Below are 22,742 nucleotides of genomic sequence, written 5' to 3' on the forward strand. Positions count from 1 at the left end.
TGCAGTATTTGCTAACCATGTCTGTTTAGTCCTCAGTGTCAGTCCTTGTAACTTAGGAAGTGTCTTTGAAATACCAGCTTTGCAGTTTCAACTGCAGTCACCCAAATGGTGTAGACTGGTGCTTTTTCACCCTCTCCCACTTGTTAGAGCTACACAGTTAGGACTCTTCCACAGCTCTTAATTACTTTTATTGAAAGTTTACAAAGTAAATAATTTTACTGCCTGTAAACTTTAAGATCAGTTGTATTACCATGCATTTTGACTATGGCAATGGACAATTAGAGCTGTTCAGTAACTATCACTTGTCAGCAAAGGAAAGCATCTGTTAGGTTATGTAGCAAATGCTGGTGATGGTGGAACAAATTTGTATCATTAGTGATGCTCAATGTGACACCTTGTGGGACAAATCTACTCCAAGCTCAGAATCAGTTGTGTGAGGTGTTCCTGTGACACAGGCACAATGACAGAGACTCTTGGGCTGTAGCAGGGCTGTAAATTGTAACAGACTGAGTCATGCCAGTCATGGTACATAACCTGGGAAATAGCTCAACACCTGAAGTGATACCTTCTTGACCACTAGTGACATGATGGAAAGATTCAATGGGTGGGATAGGGGAAAACAACACTTTGATTTTTATTTTTTTTTAATTAGCCAGAAGCAGTAAAGGTCTAACTGTAGTGTTTTAAAAATTACTGGAAGGGAAGTTTACCTAAAGCTCTGGCATGGACCTCATAGACTACTTAGCTTATTCTGTCCTTACAGCAAAGCACAGAATAATACCCTGCGCCCTGTAAGGAGTGGAGTTTTGACCTCAGTAGATTCCTGCCCATGCAGGACCCTGCTGGGGGGCAGGAAGTCACTGCTGAGGGAGAGAACTCCTAGTGAAACTCTTCCAGTGTGTAAGTTACCAATTCTTGTATCTCCTATTAAAAAGTTCAAAACCCCTTCATACTTCTGGTTCCTGGACTTTGTTCTACTAAACATTCCACTCTCTTCTATTTCCATCACCTTTTCCCTCACATCAGTGCTCCCTTACCCGCTACAGTTGCTCAGCTTCTCTGGTAACATCACTGTTGTGCTGCCTCCTGTCCCATGCTTCTCCTGTATTTATCTTTGGTCATGCCTTATCTGGCTTGTCACTAAGTGGAGGCAGGGAAAGCATCCAAGACTTAACAACTGAGATTCTTGATGTGTTGAAGTGGGTTTGGGGTAAGATGTAACAGATCTAAGATTAATGCTTTATGAAATTCCAGCAATATTTACAGTTACTAAAAGTGATACAGCCTGAACTCTAATTATTAGCCATGAAAGTTATTTTTTGTTTGCAGCATTTCAACACTAGTACACCATTACCAGAAAATACATTGTTGGTGTAATTTCCTAAAGAGCTTTGAAAAATGACCTTTCTTTTCATTGCTGTGATTTTCCCAGCTACATGGATGACTATTTCTACATATTCATAAATATCTACACTTGTGCCTACTTACCAATATTCCATAAAAATTTGCAGGTATTGCAATACTTGCTTTTTGGTGTTCCCACCAAATACAATATGTACTAATTTTCAGCCTTCCTACTTTTCACATCAAAATGTCAGGATGAATTTTAGCCTTTTGTGGACACAGGAGTTTTATGAAGGCTTTCCTAAAGCTCATGTGACACAGTGGGTAGAGAACAGGGTTAATGGCTGAGTTCACCCACAGGAGCCAGAATGAGATCTCATAGAGGGAGTGGTGCACACAGTGCCCGTGGCAGGCTGCCCTGATGATCATCAGCAGTGTGTATGGAGCCCAGCACAAGCCAAACACACAGACAATAACTGCTAAAGACTTGGCTACTCTCTTATCCCGGGAAAGCCTAAATCTGTTTGCCATAATGTTAGCAACATCCACTTTGCTGCTGGGCTGGCAAAGGCTTTCTGTTGCTTTGCAGAAGCCATCCCTGGGAGGCCTGGTCTTCACATCCACCTGCAGGGGTGGAAGGTCAAGACTGGCACTCGGATTTGATGGCTGATTGCCGAGCTCAGCCGGGGCCTGAAGCCTTGGAGCCTTCCTTGGGGGAAGAAGGCTGCTTGCTGTCTTCTCATGTTTGTCCCTGTTAGCTGGCTTTACAAAAAACACAGCATGTTCCCTTTTTTCCCCCTGGAAATTCATTTCACAGTCCTCTTGACCCAGTGAGAGGTTTTCATTTCGGAGCAATGTGCGTTTCCTGATGTTAAGGTAAATACTTAAGTTAAAGTACATAACAGTGATGAAAGGTGTAAAGAATTCAACAGTAGAGGCAATCATTAGGAAATACCAGTTGTAGAAGAATTCTGCATGACATTCTCCTTCAGGGAGGATGCTCTTTTGGGCAATGTGCTCCCAGCTGAGAATGGCTGGCCCGTAGAGGAGAAAAGCAGCAATCCATACAGTCATCATCTTCAGCACTGCATTTCTGGTCATCCCTTGCTGAGCCCTGTAGCTGACCTGAGGGACAAAAGTCACACACATTACACATCTCCCACGTGGCTGCTCTGGAGCATGGCCCTCTCTTGTTTCTTGTGAGGGTTGGTGAGAAACTGGTTTTGGGATGAGGGTTTTTAGACCAAGCTTACTGGTATCACAGAAGAGTTACTTCTGAAATATGCTGTCCAAGAAACTTTATCAAGGTGATTGCATAAGTTCTGAGAAGTGCATCATGTCTTAAAAGCTTGAAAACCAAGTCTCCTTCAAAGCAAATAACCACTGCTCTTCCCAGAATTGGCTGTCACCAGTTTAATATTTAGTTCTATTAGCTGTGACACCTGTTTACAGAATGGTTTAAAATGTTTATTGGACCCTTTGTTTGGAATTCTTAAATAATTTGAAATGTATAGAAGGGTTTGAATTCACAGAATATCAGGCAAGTTCTTTTATTTCTGCTTTGTAGAGAGACTATTAATGTGAAAATCACAGAAAAAGTTTACTATACAACACCTTCTTCTGTTTGATATAGTTAATTTCATTCTTTCATGAAGTACTTAAAGAATTCCTGTTTGCAGCTAAGGTGTATAGATGGAGTGTTGTGGTCTGCAAAGTGCTTTACAGAATAACTGATTTCCATTATTTAGAAAATAGAGAACTAAGGTGCAGAAATAATGTGTCACTAATACTGCGTCAGTAAGCCATATCAGCAATGGAATTATCAGAACCTTAAAGTCAAGATCATCTTCTCTATTTCTGATTCCCTGGAATGTTTGTCCCTGAGGACAAATACTCATGTAGTGGCTTGGAATTCACCCTTCACATCTCCACGGTGCAGCCACACAGCCTTTGGAATAAGAAATTCTTAAATTCTGTACAGGATTCATGTTTTCTGCCCCCATCTGTGGGCCTTGATCTCCACAGCCAGTGCTGTTCTGGTAGAGGAGCCACAGAGCTGAGGAAACCTGAGTGTGTCTGAACTTGGTCTGGTTTTGCAGTCCTTAACAAAGCTATGAATGATTTCAGGAGAAGTCTTGGAGGAAGTTACTATTTTCATTGAGATGGAGAATAATTTGGAACTTCAGATAATCCTGCTTATATGTGTTCTCATACTGCCCTAACCCATCAGTCATCTTCTGTACTCTTGCTTGGGAGGGATTTTTATATGAGGGATTAATTTGAAGTATTTTAAAGTGGATGATTATTTTCATTTTTTAAGACCAGTTTCCATTTCTGTTTCTGAATCTGTCTAGTTTATATATTTATACTATGTGCACAGTCATGAGAGATTGGTTTATGAAAGAAAAATTCATGGCTAATTCACAACCTAGAAAATAAAGGAATTCTGAGTGTTGACTGTTAAAGAATTAATCTGTTCATTTCTCCCTCTTCAAAAAGAAGTTGGTAAAACTGCTGAATTTGTTCTGCAGTCCCTCCTTGTACTTTTTGTGATTTAAATGAGCAACAAACTTAAATGAACACTTTAAGAAACTGTGGGTGGAACGTAACCAAGAAGTGTGTGTAGAAGTGTGAAACCTATTAACAGGTAAAATGTGTTATTTTGACACCATTCAAAATACTTTGAGCCATTATGGTCTAGGTGAAAATTAGGTGCAAAGTCTAATCTTCCTTTTTTAATAGGTGGCGTGCTGCAGACACTACTTGAGCTGTTTCTGTGGCCACTACATAGAAATGGCATTTGCATCCTGTGCAAGGTGTTAATTTATAATCTGCCACTTTTGACCCATCCACATCAAATTCCCCCGACAGTTCCATCCCCACTGCAAGAAGCTCTGCCCTGTGCCGCAGCTGGGCTATCCATGGGGCACAGCCGTGTCCTGAGGGAGCAGCTCTGCTTCAGCTGGGTCATACTTTAAAGTTTATTCCAGGTGCAGCTGGGGAGGGGATAAGTACACCTTGTTCCCGCTGCAGACACAGCCTGTGCCTGTTTCTAAAGCAGAGTACCTCTGCCACTGTAAAAGTGAGAAGGAAATGCATTTTCTGGCAAAGCTGATCGTTCCCAGAACTATTTCCAGGACTGAGAGAAGCTCGCCCCTGTCTCATGTGCTGTTCGAGCGAGGCTCGAGGGCGCTGAAAGCCAGGTGCCCTAAGCAACCCCCGTGCATGGAAGGGCAGCCCTGGAGCCCCTGCGCCCCGCTGGCACCCCTGCCCAGCCCTTACCGCTCTGGTGACACAGATGAACCTGTCGAAGCTGATCAGGACGATGTTGAAGACGGAGGCGGTGCACACCAGGTAGTCCACCACCAGCCACAGCTTACACAAGCCCCTGCCGAGCCTCCACTCGCCCGTCAGCACGTAGGGGATGTAGAGGGGGATGCAGAAGCCGCCTGCGGACAGAGCTCGGCGGTGACACGGGCGGAGCCACCCCCGCCCCGCGGCGCCCCGGCACTCACCCACCAGCAGGTCGGCGATGGCCAGGTTCAGGAAGAAGAAGTTCCCCTGCGTGCGGAGGCTCCGGTCCACCACGAACGCCAGAATGACCAGGGCATTGCCCAGCACGGTGGCCAGCACCAGCAGCCCCATAAGCGCGGCCAGCAGCGCGGCGGTGCCGGCGGGGAACGGCCCGCCCGCCGCACAGCCGCTGCCGGACGCGTTCAGCCACGGCCCGTCCCGGCCCATGCTGCCGGCAGCAGAGCCCGCGGCTCTGCCCGGACCGGAGCTCGGCTGCGGCACCGCCCCGCCGGGCGGAGCGAGGGGCGGGCGGTGCAGCCCTGCCCTGTGCTTCCCCGTCCTGCCCAGCCCGCTGCCCGCTTCGGCAAAACTTCCTGGAGTGCGGGGGCGGCCCGAGGGGGAGGGCGATGCACCAACCCGGGGCTCTGGGGCCGGCAGGAGCGCGCCGTGCCCGCTGCCCGCCCCTCGGCTCCCAGCCTCTCCCAGTCTCTCGCAGTCCCTCCCGGTCCGGCCGGAGCCGCTGCCGGGGCAGGCTGCTGTGGCTGCCCGGTTCCCCACACGCTGCCTCAGCCCGTGCCCGTGCCCTCGGCGCTCCCGATGCTCTCTGCTCTGACATTCCGGGTGCTCTCGCCCTCGGGGCATCCATTCCCGGCCTCTGCCGAGCTCTGCCTCAGCTTTCCCTCCGGGACAGCCCTGCCTGGCTACTCCTTCCCACAACATTTGCAGGAACGAGCTATTTCTAAGACGTCTCTTTTCAAAACTGGCAGTGGCCTTGGACAGTGCTGAAGTGCCTTGTAGCAGTGATGTCAAGGAGCCAGTTTGACCACGGAAGGCAGCTCTGTTCCAAAAACCGAACCCAGGAGCAGCCAGAAAGGGCCCGGGCCTCCCTCAGCCTCTGGCACGATGGCTGAGGGGCCCGGGGAGCCGGAGGGGGACACAGTGACCCCTGAGAGAGCTGCTCAGGCTGCTGAGCTTCCTTGACTTTGAAGGGTGATTCAGAAGGGAAATGCAGTTTTATCTCTGCTCTCCTGATCTGGCCCTCTGGGTCTTCATCTGCCTTAAAATACGTGGCCATTGAGGGATGGGCTTTACCTCCCTTTCCATGACAGTTCCATGGAGGCTGAGAGAACTTTGGGATTTGCTGCCGTCGGTAGGGCCCCTTTATCACTAAAAGACAACAGAGCTTGCTCAAAACCAATGCATAATCTTCCCTTAATTCAGCCAGTGTTTCACATGTGGTAAACTCCTCTTTTATAAAAGATTTGCATAAATCAGCAGTCTGAAATAAGTTTAGAAGCAATCACAGCAGCTTTCTAAAGAGAACTGTTCCAATGGGCATCAGGTAAGACAACAAGAGCAGCTGAATAAGTTCTCTATTGTTTGTCTGGGGTGAAGCATGTGTTCTCAGGGCTGGCCTTTTCCTCAGGGGGAAAGATAAAGCCTTTGTCGGTGCTAGAAGTACAAATTTCAGGCCAGTTAATCTCTGTAAATCAGGAGTTCCACTGAGGATAGTTTGCAATTTAAACTGCTTATGGTACAGCCAGTCCAGAGACAGAAATGGCATCTGCATATCTAACTTGTGTGAGGAAAATACTACTTTTACGTGTCCCCATATCATTTTCTCCCTCAAGCAAATAAGTAAAACCAAACAAAAGTGAAAGGAACAATGGAGCTTGTGATTATTATTAACTCCTAGTTTGGGGACTCATTTGCTCTTTGAGCCCCATTGGCAGTTTTCCATTCACTTCAGTTTGGACAAGATCAAGCTTGTGATATTAACTGTTCTCTGATTGTGTTGTGGTATATAAAAGATAAAGACTCAGCCAAGAGACCCAAAAGAAAAAAAAATAAATATCTCAAGCACCAGGAAAACAGGGAAATATTTATTCTTTCATGAATAATTGCTATATTCTTTAACTCCTCTAATGTAAAGCAATTTTACAGCAGCTCAGTGAGTTTGTAGCATGTAAACTTGTAAGTCCCATAATTGCCTTTACTGCCTTTTAATGCTCCTTTATTATTGGTGCTTTGGCAAGGGATGACATCTTAACAAAACTCTGTTCCTAAAAACATGAACTATCAGTCCACAACTCTGCATTTTGGAGACTTATTGTTGAAGACTGTGCTAGTGCTGTCCAGAGACCTTGCAGACAGCAGACACAGGTGTGCATTAGGTGGGCAGCATTCTTAGAGCAACAGGTCTTAAAATCCAGACTTCAAGCATTTTCTTGCTCTAAGATATGTAAATTATTAGAGTTAGTAAAGAGGAATGACAATAGCCCAAGAAAATGAAAGATGTAGTGTTGTTTTTCAAGACATATCAATACTAATGTATTCTGAAATTTTAACTTTTTTCCCCCCTGTGATTTCCTAATAATTGTTTTCACTTCTAAAGACATCCTTTAGTAATTTCTGAGAGCTGTTTGAATCATGCCATTTCCCATGACTCGAGCATATGTGGGTGAGTCTATCCAGAGCAATGACAGAAAAACAGAATGATTTTCCCACACGGCAGACAGATAACACTTTTCCCAGAACAGGGCAAAATCAGCTTCCAAAAATACTTGGGAAACCACATGGAGAGGGGGTACACTCCAGCTGGCTGTAGAGCCTGTTGGGCCAGAGGGTGCTGAAGACCTCCCTGGTACCTTCTTACAGTTAAGTAAGGTAATAAATATATTTACATTGGGTCTTTGCCTGCATCTCAACCCAAAGCTAAATCGTTGTGCCTTTTCCAAGTAGCACAGTGTACATAATGTCCTTCTTGTTGCTCTTTACAGAGATACTTTCACATGGGGGCAGTTTGCTTGGTGTGCCACATGCTCCCTGGTACCAAAGCTTTACTGAAGCTAAAGGGCAATTGTTGCACACTTCAAGAGTGGGATGCCATAGCTGGAACCTTCACTTATTTAAAAGAAATTACACATTAGTAATGTTATAAATCTTGACAAAATGTTTACTTGTTGATAGCCCCGTTTTATGCTTAGAGGTTGTTGACAACTATTGTTTTGCTATGAGTGATTGTATTTTGGCCAAGAAAAAAGGAATGATTTTTAGACTCTCTGAGAAAATGCCTATAAGTCTTTATCACTTGGGAAATCAAATGTTGCTGTTGGATCTAATCCTAGTTAAATGAATGAGGAAAATTAAATTCTGCCATGAGCATTTCCTATTCGCCTTATACCCTTTGCCAGCCAGAGTTTTGCTTGCCTACTGATTCCCTTCATTTTAAAAAATGTTTTGTAGAAGTCTTCCTGCATATGATGCAGTTCACATTTTCTTCTTGTTCCACACATGCAGAGAAAAGTCAACTGTTTGATCAGTGCCAGTGGAAGGGCATCTGCTTCAGAGTTCACAGTGTTACCTGCCATTTTCCAAGGAGGAACTTTCTTTTCTTCAGTAGGGAAACATCCACTAGACCTTGGTCCTGTGAGGGATGTGGCTGTGGCTCTTTGGTGTGGGTGTCAGCAGCAGCTGGAGTAGCTATGCCAGCCTGGTTTTAAGGCACTGCCAAGGAAATGGCTCTGGCACAAAGAAAGCAGACTGCAACCCTTTGGTTCTTGCTGAGAGCCTTGCCTGCTCAGACATCAGGAGACTGGTTTCCATCCTCTGCCAGTGTGACTTGCTGCTTAAGGAAACCCTCTTGTGACAAAGAGGGCAGAGGGGCCAGGCTGGGCTGAGTGGGGTCTGCTCTGTGCTGTGCAGTTCAGGGGAGGCCACGACTGCCAGGTCCCACTCCTTGGGAATTCATCCAAACACCACGAGCCTGAGGTCCCCTCCATGTCTGCCTTTATTGCTTTAATAACAATTTGTCAAGAAATAAGACTTGTGAGTTTGATGAATACAGATGAGAGATTTGAAATATGATTTAAGTAATCTTAATTAGGCTGCAATAAATAGAAATAGTCATCCCATAGGCAAGTGCCTTAAGGTTACACCAGAATTTTATTAGAACTGAGCAGCATGGTAACAAAATACAAGCACTACAAGTACTTTTATTTCCTTTTGCTCCTTCTGGATTCATTCAGCAGTTTCACCTGTTATTCCTGGTACCCTGTGTTACCAGTTTAGCAGTCTGGCATGTTTGGCATTGGTGTGCTTCCCATCCTGGATACTTCATGGATCAGTGTTTCACTTAGGCAATTTCATTTATGTTGCCAGCATCAAAAGATGTCATCCCAATTTTGTCTCTTGGCTGCAAGTACATTACCGAGAACCAAATGTTCTCTGATTACACTCAGTGAGGGCTGGATAGACTTCCAAAAATACCTCTTAACATTGTATTGGTGATGAGAGCATTGCAAAAATCAAAGGTACCGAGACTGTGGCATATTTCACATTTTTAGTTCCTTCTTTCACAATCCTTGGAAAAGTTCCTTTTCTCCCTGGCATGTCACTCCTTTGATTTGCACTGAAGATGTCCAGATACATAATCCTGCCAATCTGGCAATTCTAGTCAGAATGATACTCAAGTTCTAGGCAAACAGTGTTTCTGGCAGTTGAATGTATTTGCACAAGAGCTTCTTTTCCACCAGTAGATGGCATTCCCCAGGAATAAGCTGGAGGCACGGCTGCTTTCTGTATCTCCCCTGGCCCAGCCAGGAAGGTATTTCCATGGCAAGCTGATGGTAAGCACAGACTCACAATATTCTCCCCAGCATCCCTAAACATGCATTTTATCTGCATCAGAAGTCACTGAGCATAGTGGATACTGAAAGTTCATGTAAATTCTAGCCATAAATTTATCCATTGAGGGTAATTACACACAAACCTGCAACTTCATTCTCAAGAATTCCCTGTACTGCAAATCCTTGGAGACTAGGAGGGTGTTCTGGGGAAGTTTCATTTCATTCTGGGGAAGTAATCATTATATGATTGCTTTGTTTCATGCTCTTTTTCCCAGCAAAGCTTTCTGTGGAAGACAGGATTTAAGTCACTGGGCCTGATCTGGTTTGGATATTCCATATTAACCATAATTAGCCCTTGGTTTTCAAAATCTCAGCCTTGATCATAACCAGAACCAGGGAAACATAATTAGGGCTTTGCTGTGGGAGCAGCCTCCATCCAGCAGGACAATGCAAGATTAAATAACAAATGAACATCAATTCTGAAAACACTCATTCATAAGTGACTAAACTGAGATACCTGATGTGTTGGAGGAAAGGATATCAGAGTCAGAAGAGAGATCAGAAGAGAGTATCAGAATTAGCCATTGGTGTTGGAAGGCAGTGCACAGACCTGGCCTGTTACCAAACCACTCAAAGCTGAAAAGGCAACATGTTTGAGTTACACAGGTGAAATTTATTGCAGTGTGTCTGAGGCTCATGTTTCCTTCTGTGATGTGGCAGAGGTACAACCATTTAGCCCTCTCTTCATTCATGCATTCAGGATGGAAGCTGAAAGACAGGAGAAAACTGAGCTTGAGTTCCTCAAATCTCTAGAGGTGCTGCAGTGACAGCTGTTGCAGGGAGAGTGGGGGAAGAGGGAATTGCAGCCTGGTTATTTGGACACCTGCTTTGGTTTTTGATTAATAACCCCTGGCCTTCTTTTTATTCCCCTGGAGAGTGCTCTAATTGTAGAATTCCAGCATATACACATCCCTTTGCCATCTACAATTGAGAAAAGAAGTAATTAAAATCTGTTTCTTTGAGAGTTTCCTTTTGACTAGCTTTTGTGTGGCTTCACTCTCAGTGTGCTGAATATTTGTGGACCTTTTATTGAAATGCCAGACACACCTGAAGCACCTCACTGTGTGTAGTGGTGGGAATATCACATGGGAGAGAAGCATCTGAGAGACATCAGAGTACATAGGAGGTGTTAAAACATTAATGTAGTTGTACAGGGTTCTAGGTATAAGCAGTCTTGTCTTGAGGGGAGAAAATACAATTTTTTGAAAGGGTGCTATTCAACAGAGCTACGAGCTGGTATCTATGGAAACTTAAAAACTACTCTGGAGAGAGAGCTGAGGAATGGCAGGATAATTAGCATTAAATACCTCTTAATGACAAACACTGGAGCTGACTGTCTCACAGGAGACTTGCAAACTTTGAAAGAAATGCTTGATCATAAGGATACTCTTCCACTGTCAGAAGAACAGAGAAGTCTGTAATTTACCAGCCCACAAAGGACCCTCTGCAGCCATGGGCTGGCTGTGTGGGAGGATGTCACTTAGGGAGGAGATAAAGATCACATCAGAGGTGAAGCCTGGCAAACTCAGCTCATGAAATGTATAGTATATGAAGGCTCAGTTCACAGGGTGCTGTGAACCAGAGACTGGCACAGGGTGACAATTAGAGAATGAACTGGCAGATCATGAAGGCTTCATTAACAGATGGTAACTGACAGCAGAATAATAGGGGACTTTAATGGGTAATAACATTTCTTCCTAGGTAAATCTGTAATGATATAAATGCCCTTTTCTTGCTAATACCAGGACCTGGTAATTATCATCAGGGGGATTGTCTTGCCCTGAGATTTGCACTGTATTTTATAGTCATTGAACCAGCCTTCAGTGGCACTTTAGGGTTGGGAATTTCATCATCTTTTCTCTTCCTTCAGCTGTTAATATTAACATTTTGATTTAACTTATGATTTCATGTATACTTTCATATTCCAAGTGACCCATCTTGTTTATGAAAAAAAAAAATGTTTTCTCCCTAAGCCTTTCAAAAAAGTTTTGACCTTTCAATCAAGAAATTCAAGGATTTCAATGTGTGTGTATTTATTATGTCTGGCTCATAAAAAAATAGCTTCTGACATTGCTCTGCATTTTTGTAGCTTTCAAATCATCACCTCAACAACCTGTGTAGGCTGTCTGTGAGTCAAAAGCCAGATTTCAGTGGAATATTTGTTTGGTCCTGACCGTGAAATATTTAAGAGATGGTCAGAAGAAGAAAGTGATCTGGGATTTACAGAAATCAATAAGACTCCTCTGCATTTTTCACGCAGCTTCACATCCCAGTCTGAATTTTCAGTGAATTTCATGTCTTTCCATTTGTTGCTCTGCAGGGTATTGGTGTAAATTACCAGATTCCACTGAGATTATACAGTAGGTGCCTCCCAGGGTTAATCAAGGCACTGGTGTTTGGGGTCTGTGCTTCCCAAAGACTTTCCAGAGTGACCTTGGCTTTGAACACTGGAACCTGAATTAGATGCCTGAAGGTACTGTCAATCCTCACCCATCCATGTCTGTCTGATGGGACACAGTGTAGATTAATCAAATTTATTTTTCATCTTGCTTGTAAGAAGGATGATAAAAAATCTGCTGCATTAAAATTTGATATTCATCCTTTGATGATGAGTTCAGTTTTATTATTTGTACAAAGAATGTAATTGAAATGGAGTGGAAACACAGGTGCTGCACTTCTAGCTATGTGGTGAACTTGTCATCTCATTATAGAGATTAATGAGTTTATTTCCACCAGATCAACCTTCTGATTTTCTCTGATGCAGCAATAGCTTTATTTATTCCATGGGTAGGGTGAAGAATTTTTGTAAAAGTTTCAAGGTGAAAAGGGTATAACATTTCTCAGATACTCAAAGGTCATACACCCTAGATTGATTATGGCTAATCCATGCTGGTTTTTCTGAGAGGTGGCACTATGGTAAATGAGAAAATATGTTACAATTGCTAATGATAGATATTGGCATTTTTTCTCTTCATCACCTGGTGTAGGTTTTCAAGGGCTCCTTACAGTTAGAATCAAGCTCTGATGCATCTGCTCAGGCTGTGACCACCCTTTGGAGTCCAGCCTGAATGGGAACACTTAAACAATAACAGGTTATTGGCTAAGAAGGATCTACTCCATAAGAAAAAGCTCCAACTGCCTTCCTGTGAAATACATCAACATCTGTGGAAGCTGCCTGTGTGTCTCTTCTGCAGCTGTTGGTTTGTTGGGTTTTGTTGGCTTTTTCCCTGCCAGGACTCTCTTCTTTAGTCCTCATGCAGAGGTTGTGGCTGCACAGGAACTTTTCATAGAAGCAGAGATGCACAATGGATGGGATTCTTGGCAATCATCAGGTCAGTGGTATAAAACCAACCAGAAGGTGTCACCTTAAAACATTTTTCTACATAATCATCTGTGACATGAAAGTAAGAAAAATAAGGGTTGTTTTGTTTTCTATGGTCATAGTCTTTGCTTTAACTAACTCCCACAATTTGATGTGCTGATAGCAGCTTCATTTTCTGTTCAAAATGTCATACAGACTTTGCTCCTAAGCCAGTGTCAGGAGGGATGCTCCCTGAACAGCCTGTGTTTTCCTCAGCTGCAGGGGCAGCAGAATAGCACATTTATCACCACATCCTGAGCAGTCTCCACTCCTGTTCCAGTTTGCTAACAAGGCTACCTAAAACCAGCAGAGCTGCTTCCTGCTCTAAATGAAGCAGCTGCCTTTTCCAGATGCTGCTTCTGGGGCTCTGTGTCTCCATCTGCTTTGGTTGTAACAAAACCTTTGTGTTTGAAGGATCTGCTTCTATCCCCAGTTAACCTTATCAGACCAGGATCCCTCTTAAAAACCAACAAACTATGCAAAGAAATCATTTGGGCAAGGTTTCCTGTTTCTGAGCTGATCATTTCACTTTTAAATTCTGTTATACATGAAGTTCTTGGCTCTGCAGTAACTGTTAAGGGTGTTAACCCTGCAACAAGGGCCCTGCTGAGTACCTGCTTTGGAGTGATGCCTGTCTAACTTACATCAAAGTTACAAGGTGCTTATGTAGCTTGAGTTTTAAGATATCTATATAACCTGATACCTGTCTAACCTGAATCATAGCTTTTCATACCTATACAACCAGATAGAACTTTTTATACAATGAAATGGCTAGTGTATGGTTAACTAGTTGCTTCAGCTGAATAGACAAAAAAAGAAGAAAAAACTCACCAGGTCCACCTGCTTTAGAGATAGATAAGTATAGTACTAATGAAAAACTGGCAAGTGCAAAACCAATTAGCCACAAAACACTCACCACTGGCAAAGCAATAAAAAAATACCTGCTCTGTAAACAGCAGTCTGTGGGGATTTATTTCCAGCCTAGCTTTTGGGCATCAGGAGGGAGATGCTTTAGAAGAGAGCAGTGGTGCCAGGCTGCCTTCTTACTTTAGAGTAAGATATTATCATATCATATCATATCATATCATATCATATCATATCATATCATATCATATCAATAATATAATATCATTTTGTTATTTATGTCCATGGTCTCAGAAAGCTTAAATGAATAACATAATGAGTCAAGTATAAAAACTTACCATATATCTAAAGTATTTAGGCTAACCTGGTTTCCCTAGAAGTCAGGCCCTTTTCTAGTCACAAGTAAAATATTTGCTGTATTTTTCTTTCTGGTAGCTAGGAAAGGGGTTTTGTATCACTTGTGCTTTTTTTGGGTGCAGCTACAATCTGCTCTGTTACTGATTTCATGTTGTCTTTTCCTAGACTGAGTAAGGTTTCTCTGTTTATATGCACATATACAGACACACCTGAAATGCATTTTCTGTCCTCTCTTAAAACTCATTGTTTTTGCTTGGATTGCTGCTACCATTTTGTTCTTTCAGCCCCCACTTTTACGCTTTATCCTTGAGTTTTGTCCTGGCTATGCAAGTTTCTGTGGGACTTTTTGGTTCCCATGCAGTACAACAGCTCAATGTAAGTGGCACTGCAGTGTGATTCACACTGAAAATAACCAGCCTTGGTCCTGGCCTTTTATTAAGAGTTACTGTTTTTTATCATTCCCAAGTATGTATCAGTTCTGGCAAGGAGTTGTGACAAATTGTTTTTACCAGGTTAACTGGACAAGTGATGAGTACAGTAACTCCTTTCAGTCTTTCCAGTGCAATATCTGGACATTTCATTTTGCTCCATTATAAAATTTGAAAAGCCAGGCCATGTGTTGTTATTAGCAGAGTTCTAGGAAGAACAATGTTTTATTAACTCAAGGAAATAACTACATATCAGGATGGATATAGAGGCATATAGAAAGCAAATGTATGTAAATATGGGATATTCCATTTGGGACCAGGTTTGTTTGATACAGTTAGAAAAAACCACTTGCCATTATCTTCCTCTTATCAGTAGCAGAGCTCTAACAAAAACACTGTCTCTCCCAGTCCCTCTCAGCCTTATCTTCTCTGAGGTGAAACATCTGGCTCAGAAACATCTGGTATTAACTCCTGGACAGCAACACCTGTTTGTGATAGGGGGAATTAGGACTGTGCCATTTCTTGGCAGCTTTTGAGAGGAGTCTGTCTGCTGCCTTGTCAAAAGCAGCATCTCTCACTGGGCACATTTGTTAGAAGCATATTGATGAGATATTCCTGTGAAGGCTTTTCAGGTCCTTGGCTGTATTTCAGTGCCTGCTCACTCCTCCAGACTTCAGCAGGAAAGCAGGAGCTGGTGTGTCACACAGGGAGCTGTGCTGGGGATGACTGAGGTACTGTTGCCACTGACAACGTGGAAACCTCGCATTTTTGTACCTGGAAGGGAGTTAATGAATGGAAGGAACGTGGGATGAAAGTCAGTGACAAGCACGTGCCAGGGTGTGGTTACAAGTGCTGCAGAATGCTTGATACCCACAGAAGCATGTTAGTAAAAGATGCTTTTTATGGACAAGAATTGTAATGCTGGAGTTTTATCTGTCCAGCAGGAGGCTGCATATTTAGTGAGTTATAGCTGAGACAGGAGACTTCGTTCAGTCAGCCTTTGTTTGTAAGCACCATCAAGGACACACAAGAAATAGTTTTCATCCCCTGGGAATATCACACTGCTGGGCACTTCCCACCCAGCTGGGCACATCCATGCTTCCCTGTGCCACCAGCTACTGGAACAGTGCTGAGCACACACAGCAATACTGCCCGGGAGCTGGGGGAACTGGGCCACCCTCTGCAGCCTGTGCTCTAATGCAGCTTTAATTGGATTTCTATTGCTTGCTTCCACCAAGCTTTGGTCCAGCCACAGGTGGGGCCACTGTCCTACCGTGGATGGGGCTGAGCTTTCTACCTCAGGAATACTCTTTGCATTTAAATTGCTCTTTATTTCAAACAGCATAACAGCTATCCTGTTCAGAGAACAAGGATATAAGAGGAGGGGGTCTAAAATGATGTAGTAAAAGAAAAAGCAATAAGATATTACAATTAGGAGCTCTACTTATCTAATAATGAATATTGTGATTTTCATAGAGCTTTAACAAGTAATTTTGTCTTACATTGGTATTTAAATGGAGTTGCCTTTGTATTAGCAAGAGAAGAATTTTTGTTTAAAGTACTTAGTGGGGATATTGCTGCTCACGTTGGTGTTTCACTTTCCTGCTGTACCTCCAGAAGCTGTAACTGAAAGGCCCCAGCAGTGTCAGTCATTGCCCAGCCTGTGGCAGTGGTGGTGCTCCCCTGGTTTCCCTGCAGTGATGCCCAGGGCTCCTGAGCACAGCCCCTGCTGGTTCCTGCGGGACAGTGGGAAACCAGGTCCTCTCTGCAAACCACATTGTGCAGTGGGGGTGAGGAGGGGCCCACGCTGGCTGTGAGCTTTGTGCTCTCCCTGTGAGCAGCTCTGCACAGTGCTGGAAGCTGAGAGCTGCACGGGGCCTGGGGAGATGCTGCTGCCCACGCAGCGGCACCTGCAGAACGCTGCGTTTGAAAGGGACTCGGAATTCCTGCCTTTGCACACTTCAGAAATACTTCAGACTATTTTTTCACATGCTGGATGTTTCCTGTGTGTTTTTCCTTAGGAGGGAAGCTGGCAAGGGAGAGAGCTCACTAGCAGCAGTCCTGTGGTAAGGACAATCTCTGGTTACTTTGTGAAGGAGTCTGACTGTGCAGGCAGAGCAATGGATTCTCATCAGCACACAGTGCTTTGCTTTGCTCCCAACCAAAAAGGTTTAGCTAAAGAAAGAGCATAAAAACAATATTAAGAACTTGGAATTTATTTTATTTTATTTTATTTTATTTTATTTTATTTTATTTTATTTTATTTTATTTTATTTTATTTTATTTTATTTTTAGGTGGCCAAGACCCATTTTCCACCTCAGTGGAATATGTTCTACATTACAGACACTATTCCAGGGTGGGGATGTGTACCAAGGAAGGAAATGCACTGGCTTCAAATACTTTAAGATTTATCATTTTTATTTTTAAATAAACAGGGATCTGGTTTTGAAGGGTAAGATTTGCAGCTAATTAAAGGGCGACCAGAGAGGAAACAGGTTTGGATAAAACCAAATTTTTTTTTTAAAAAGAAAAATAATACTTTATTTTACACTACTTAATAATTATTTTATTTATTTATTTGGGTATAATTTAAGGATAGTATATACAGATAAAAATGCATATTTTCATTGTCATATTTGAATTAAAATATTTCACTAAATAATCAAAATCTGGTTTTGAAAAAAAAAAAGCTCTTTTTTTCATTAGCTAAATTAACAAGATGTTAATTGAATGCATTGCAGTTGTAGTCACATATTCTATTGTTTTATAAACCACAGACCTTAGAATGTACCCCAGTACCTGCTTTACTGAGCAGAAAACCTGTATTTTGTCTGAAATACTTCTTTCTTGAGAAGCTTTCAACATATTTTTAGAATTCCCAAGTATCTTCAGAATTCTGTTAGAACAAGAATTGGCTTTATCATTTAAGTGTATGTAGTTGTGGGTTGTGCCATTATTGCAGCACGTAGGATCATTGTGATTATGCCCAATTTGCTGAGCAGATTGCAGAATCAACACCAGAAGAGCAAATCCACAAGTCCAGTGTACTGTGCATTCTCTCTTCTGGCTTCTCCTGCCCAGGCTGGAGTGTCTGTGCCTTCAGTGCTCTGGCTGGCACTGCAGGGAGCACAGTGACACAGCTCCAGCTTCCCAGCTGCCATCTGCTCAGACACCCATGGGCACACTGACAAGTGTTTGTCAGAAATCACTTCAGGCTAATTCATCTCTTTTCTGACACACTTTAGTAGCTAATTTTTAAGACCTAAAGCCGTCATTACTACACATTAGTTGTCAAGATGACAACACAGCTGTCCTCTGGAAAAAAGAACTTCAAGTACTTGAACTATCACAAAAATGTAGGAGAATTGCCTTTAAATGGCCATGTTCAAAATTTAAACTGAGATGAAAGGAAGGAAAGGAAGATCAAAACAACATATCCCATCTCCAGCAGCTGCATTCTGTTGGATCATTAGTAAATTTAATTTTGTTTTGTTTACAGTGAATGAAGAGGTGCAATGATCACGCAAAATCACTAGTGCAAGTGATTTTCATTCTCTTCAATCATGCCTTCTTCCTGACATAATTGTGCCTAACAATTTGTTGCATTCTGCATCTGGCGTTATCATGACTTCATCTTTACTTTTAATCACTATACTTTCAAAGATGTGGTCAGCAGCTCTAGAGGGGCAGGAAGTTGAGGAGTCAGTAATGGCAATGATGCCAGTGAAAATTTTGACAGTAATAAAGCAAAAACCAGCATTCACTCTGTTATACAGTGCTAAATGCCTGATATATGAATCTCACAGCATTAGTCATAAAGCTGAAACCTGTTTACAGTTTCTGGTTTTGCCTAAAACCTCTATTTATTCCCATCAATTCTTAATTTCAATTTTAACATCTGTTGGAAAAATCTGCCTGCCTATTGTTTCTCTCCAAACAAAGAGAACATTTTGTTGTGGGCTGTGTTCCTGTTGTACTCTGCAGCCAGTTGAGGAACTGCAGGTGCCTTGTTTTATGCCTCTGGTGCTACTGACAATTTTGAGGCATCTCAAAAAGAGCTTCCTGGCTCTTTTAAGGCCTTTCCCCAGAGAGATGAGTGTCTGAAGAAGGGCCCTTCACAGGCCCAAGGGAACATGATCAATAGCTCTTCTGCTGCAGGTGACTTAGTCAAGCACTCTGCATGAACTTGAATTTCCATTATTATATAGAGTCCTATATGAATCAATGCCTAGGTTGAAAGTTCCCTGAGGTGCAGATATGTCTCAATATGTGTAAAATAATGGGAAGGAAAAAGAGGAAAAAATAACCCCCCACCTATATTAGATCAGTTCTCAGCTGCACCCAGTTCTACTGAAGCATTCTCACAGAATCACAGAATGGGTAAGGTTGGAGGTCATTCACCCAATCTCCCTGCTCAAAGCAGGGTCTCCTAGAATGTTCCTTTGTCTGCTCTTCAGTAGGTCTTCAAAACAGAACTGCAGTATCCTCTTCAATGAGCAAAAGGGCTAAAATCTCTTTTACCACCTCCTTGATAGGAGGACACAAGAATTTTGGAAGCAGTAAAGTGAATTGCAAGAGAAGAATGGCCTATTAACATGAAAATGCAAATAAGCAATGCAGTTATTGGGGTTTTTAAAATATAAAATGGCTGTTAGGACAATCCTAAAGCCACCCAGTATCTTCCTGAAGAAGCCAATATTGAGAAGATTCTGAAAAGAATTGAGAACAGGTTTGAAAAATTCAGTTGCTTTTCTGGTAAGAATCAATGCATTTAGATTTACAGTGGTTTAAGTTTATACTGCTACAAAAGAAAATCTAAAGACTGAAGAGATGCCCATCAAAGAACACCAGTTATCTAACCCAATCTGTAATAAGCCAACTAATTAACAGCAATCTACAGTTATGTGACACCATTCATCCCCTGCCATAAAAGTGGTTTGCAAATGCATTACTGAAACCTATGCAGTAAAAAATATTATCTGCATTTTACAGTGCAGAAATGGAGGCTTAGGAAGACTACAGTGATTGCCATGGCAACAAAGAAAATGTGTGCAAAATGAGAAAAGTACACAGAAATGTTTTACCGTCTTATGTGGTGGTCTCCTTCTAATTTTTTTCTTTTGTGCATACTTGTTTCTTTTCCATCGCTGTCACATCTCTGCTGGCTTGGCTCAGCTGCTTACTCCCCACATTTCATAGACATTTTCTGATTTGCAAACCTTATATTAACTAACAATTTTTTTCATTGTGTGTCATTAAATAATTTGATCTTTTTATTTAATTTGTAGTTTAAGATTGCCTTGTACTGAGACATAGTTAAGAAGACACTATTTTAAGACATCTTAAAGCAGAAATAGTTTCTCCTCTCAAACGAGATATGTGTATGTCCACAAAAGAGAATCAGTACCAGCAGCAAATTAGAATGAAGAGGTTTTTTTGGTTATTTTTTTTTTTGAACAGGGACACTGGCTAAAACACTTTACTATTTTTCTTCAGGTTTTTAACTCTGGATCAGATTTTCAATTGGCATGAACAGACTGCTCCAGGGAGATCCGTGGCACAATGAAGGTCTGGTTGAGAGTGGCCCGGTGAGTTTGTTATCCTACATGCACTCTGCAGATGGGTGGGTTTTCATAAGCCCATGAAAGGCTATCCCATATGGAAGGCAGGGATATCCTGGCCCTGCTGGCTGTAATAACTTACCTGTGATTACTGGAGCCACCAGAGCTGCACCGTGGAGAGCTGGGGCTCCTCTCACCCAGTGGGGTGTGTTAGCACCACGCTTTGAGCCATCACAGCCTCACTGCTGCCTCTGTGGCACCTGCACTGAACTACTGTGGTCTGTGATATGTCTGGGGACACCCAGGTGAGCCAAATCCCACAGGTGGGGTTTGTTTTACCACTGTGTTTCTTCAGTTAAAATTACTGAAATACCAAGAGACAATTAATTATCTTTTAGTAGTGAGACACTAGTTCCTCTCTGCATTTCCTTAGGTTTATGTAGCTGCACTTATGTGTTAATTTCTGTAAAGCAATTAATGACTTTTGTGATTTTCGAACTCTATTTGCTATGTCAAGTTTTGAAGTGGAAGCCGATTTCAGATTTCAAAAGCCAGAGTTCTGCATATGAGCACCCCTTGTTGTTTTAGCATTTCAAGGGAAACAGCAGGTGAAAAAAATCTATTTGGGGCTTAAGATAAGGCTGGGGGTTTTAGAAACGTCTCAGTGATCCATCTCATTCACAGGAGCAACAGCAGTGAGATTTCATTCAAAAGTGTGAGAGCTGAGAGCAGAGTGTGAGGGCAAACTCTTTCTCTTCCTCCTCTCAAACTCAGGAGTGTCATTGTTCCATGTGAAACACTGCCAGTCCTCAGGACTTCACCCACACCTGGTCAGTCTTACACAGGGAAAAAAAAAAAAAAAGCTTGGGAAAGAGTGCAAAAAAGAGTAGCTGAGGTGGAAAGGAAAGGAAACTGTGCTGTGCAAAAGGAGACTGTGAGTTGCCAAATGAGGTTCAGGAAAGCACAAATTCATGTTCAATAATAAACTGGATGGATAAACATTGTAGGGAGAAAAATAACTGAGTTCAGGAAAATAACTGATGGTCTGCACTCTGCATGCATGTGCAAGATGAAATTGGAAGGTTTCCAATAAGAGGACTGTTTCTATTTCCAATGTGAGAGGAAGGAAACCAACTGCAGAGGAGTTTTTTGACCAAATGGAGCTTAGTATGTCCGTGACACTTGGAGCAGCAATCACTGGCTCTGGAAATCAAGGGCCAGGGCTGTGTTCCTTTGAAGCAAAATAGCTCTTTACAAGGATTGAGGATAATTAACTGAACAGTGTGTAAGTCTTTTATAGTGGAACACAATCTGCCCCCAGCTGTTTTGTAAATAAAAGAAATAATGGTAAATGGGTTGTCCTGATCTTAACATTGTGCCAGTGTTTCACCTCGGTGAGGAAGAACTGATCTTCCCACTCTAATCCCTGAGGAGTCCCTGAATTCACTGTACCTTTTTAGAGGGAAAATAATCAAAACATGTAAATATGGGAACCTCCATAGCCATAAGTTTATGGCTGTGTAGTTACTCATCCACCAACACCCCCAAGTCTTTCTCCCCAGGAATAGTCTCAGTCCATTCTTGACCAGCCTGTACCTGTGCAGAACCCTGCACTTGGCTTCGTTCAAATGCATGAAGTTGGCCAAGAGGCCCCTTTCAAGCTGTGAAAATCCCCCCGGATGGCATCTTTTCCCTCCACTTAAGTACTTAAAACGTGCCAATTTAAAGACACTTGATTTACAAACACACTCTGCTCTGGAAGCCTGACCTTTCCAATAAGCTTCTGGGAGGGATTCAGATGTTAAACTGTAATTTTGTAACTAATTGTGATAGATGACAACTCTGTGTGTACGGTTAAACAGCCATAATAGTTAAATTCTGACGACGTTCAACAGAAACCTCTTGGGGACTAAACCTTTCTCTTCTCGGGGTTATGATGGGCAAGGGTTGGTTTCAGCGGGCCTACGGAACTCCTGCTCGGGTGGTGCCGGGATGACTGGGGCCGTGCCGTGCCGTGCCGTGCCCGGTGCTGCTGGGGCGGGCAGGGAGCGGCTCGGGGCGGGCACGGCTCCACCGTGTCGGAAATCCACGGCAGCCCTCTGGTGGCCGCCGCTGTTCCCGAGCAATTGCTTTGGCTCCAGTCCCCACCGCCCTTACCGTGACAGCTCGGAACGCGCCGGGTGGCCTCGGGAGAAGCGCTGGGCATGGACCAGGCCGGTGCTTTACATCCTGATCCCGTGCTTTCTGTTCTGGCACGAACCGGCCAGGGCTGGAGGCAAAGCGGGGCTGCCCGGCGCTCCAGTGAATTCAGTTCTGTTAGTTGTGGGCTCGTTTATTTGTTGTTGATTTTTTTTTTTCTTTTTTGAGGGTGCTGATTGCTGGGTGTTTTTACATTTTTTGCGACGTGGCCGCTTCCTCTCTCCGGGTGCTGGACATCCCTCTCGGCAGGGATGGCAGCACCCCCGGCCGCCAGGCGGACCGTGGAACGCCCGTCCCCGCCGGCAGGGCCGCCCGTTGCCTGCGGGGCCGCAGGGGGAGGTTCCCCCGCTCCGCGCCGCTCCCGCCCGGCCCCGGAGCGAGCTCCGCCACGCACGGGGCAGCGGCGGCTGCGGAGAGCTCCGCGCG

The 22,742-nt window shown here is 43.3% G+C and overlaps 1 protein-coding gene and 1 long non-coding RNA gene across 3 annotated transcripts; both read right to left on the reverse strand.

Annotated features, from left to right (window-relative positions):
- Positions 1 to 1,441: 1,441 nt before the first annotated feature.
- LOC135279262 (histamine H3 receptor-like) lies at positions 1,442 to 5,202 on the reverse strand. Its single transcript, XM_064386495.1, has 3 exons — positions 4,860 to 5,202; positions 4,627 to 4,793; positions 1,442 to 2,469 (listed from the first exon to the last, which is right to left on the reverse strand). Exons 1-3 carry the CDS (start codon positions 5,083 to 5,085, stop codon positions 1,582 to 1,584), a joined length of 1,281 nt encoding a protein of 426 aa, XP_064242565.1. The 5' UTR covers positions 5,086 to 5,202; the 3' UTR covers positions 1,442 to 1,581.
- A 1,516-nt stretch (positions 5,203 to 6,718) lies between these two features.
- LOC135279630 (uncharacterized) lies at positions 6,719 to 22,615 on the reverse strand. 2 transcript variants are annotated; one of them, XR_010346861.1, is made up of 2 exons: positions 22,275 to 22,615; positions 6,719 to 10,253 (listed from the first exon to the last, which is right to left on the reverse strand). It is a non-coding gene; the product is annotated as an uncharacterized LOC135279630 (long non-coding RNA). The 2 variants fall into 2 exon arrangements; XR_010346860.1 differs by having other exon boundaries at positions 6,719 to 15,329.
- Positions 22,616 to 22,742: the final 127 nt, after the last annotated feature.

The sequence above is a fragment of the Passer domesticus genome, chromosome 12 (assembly GCF_036417665.1).
Source record: "Passer domesticus isolate bPasDom1 chromosome 12, bPasDom1.hap1, whole genome shotgun sequence".
NCBI lineage: Eukaryota > Metazoa > Chordata > Aves > Passeriformes > Passeridae > Passer > Passer domesticus.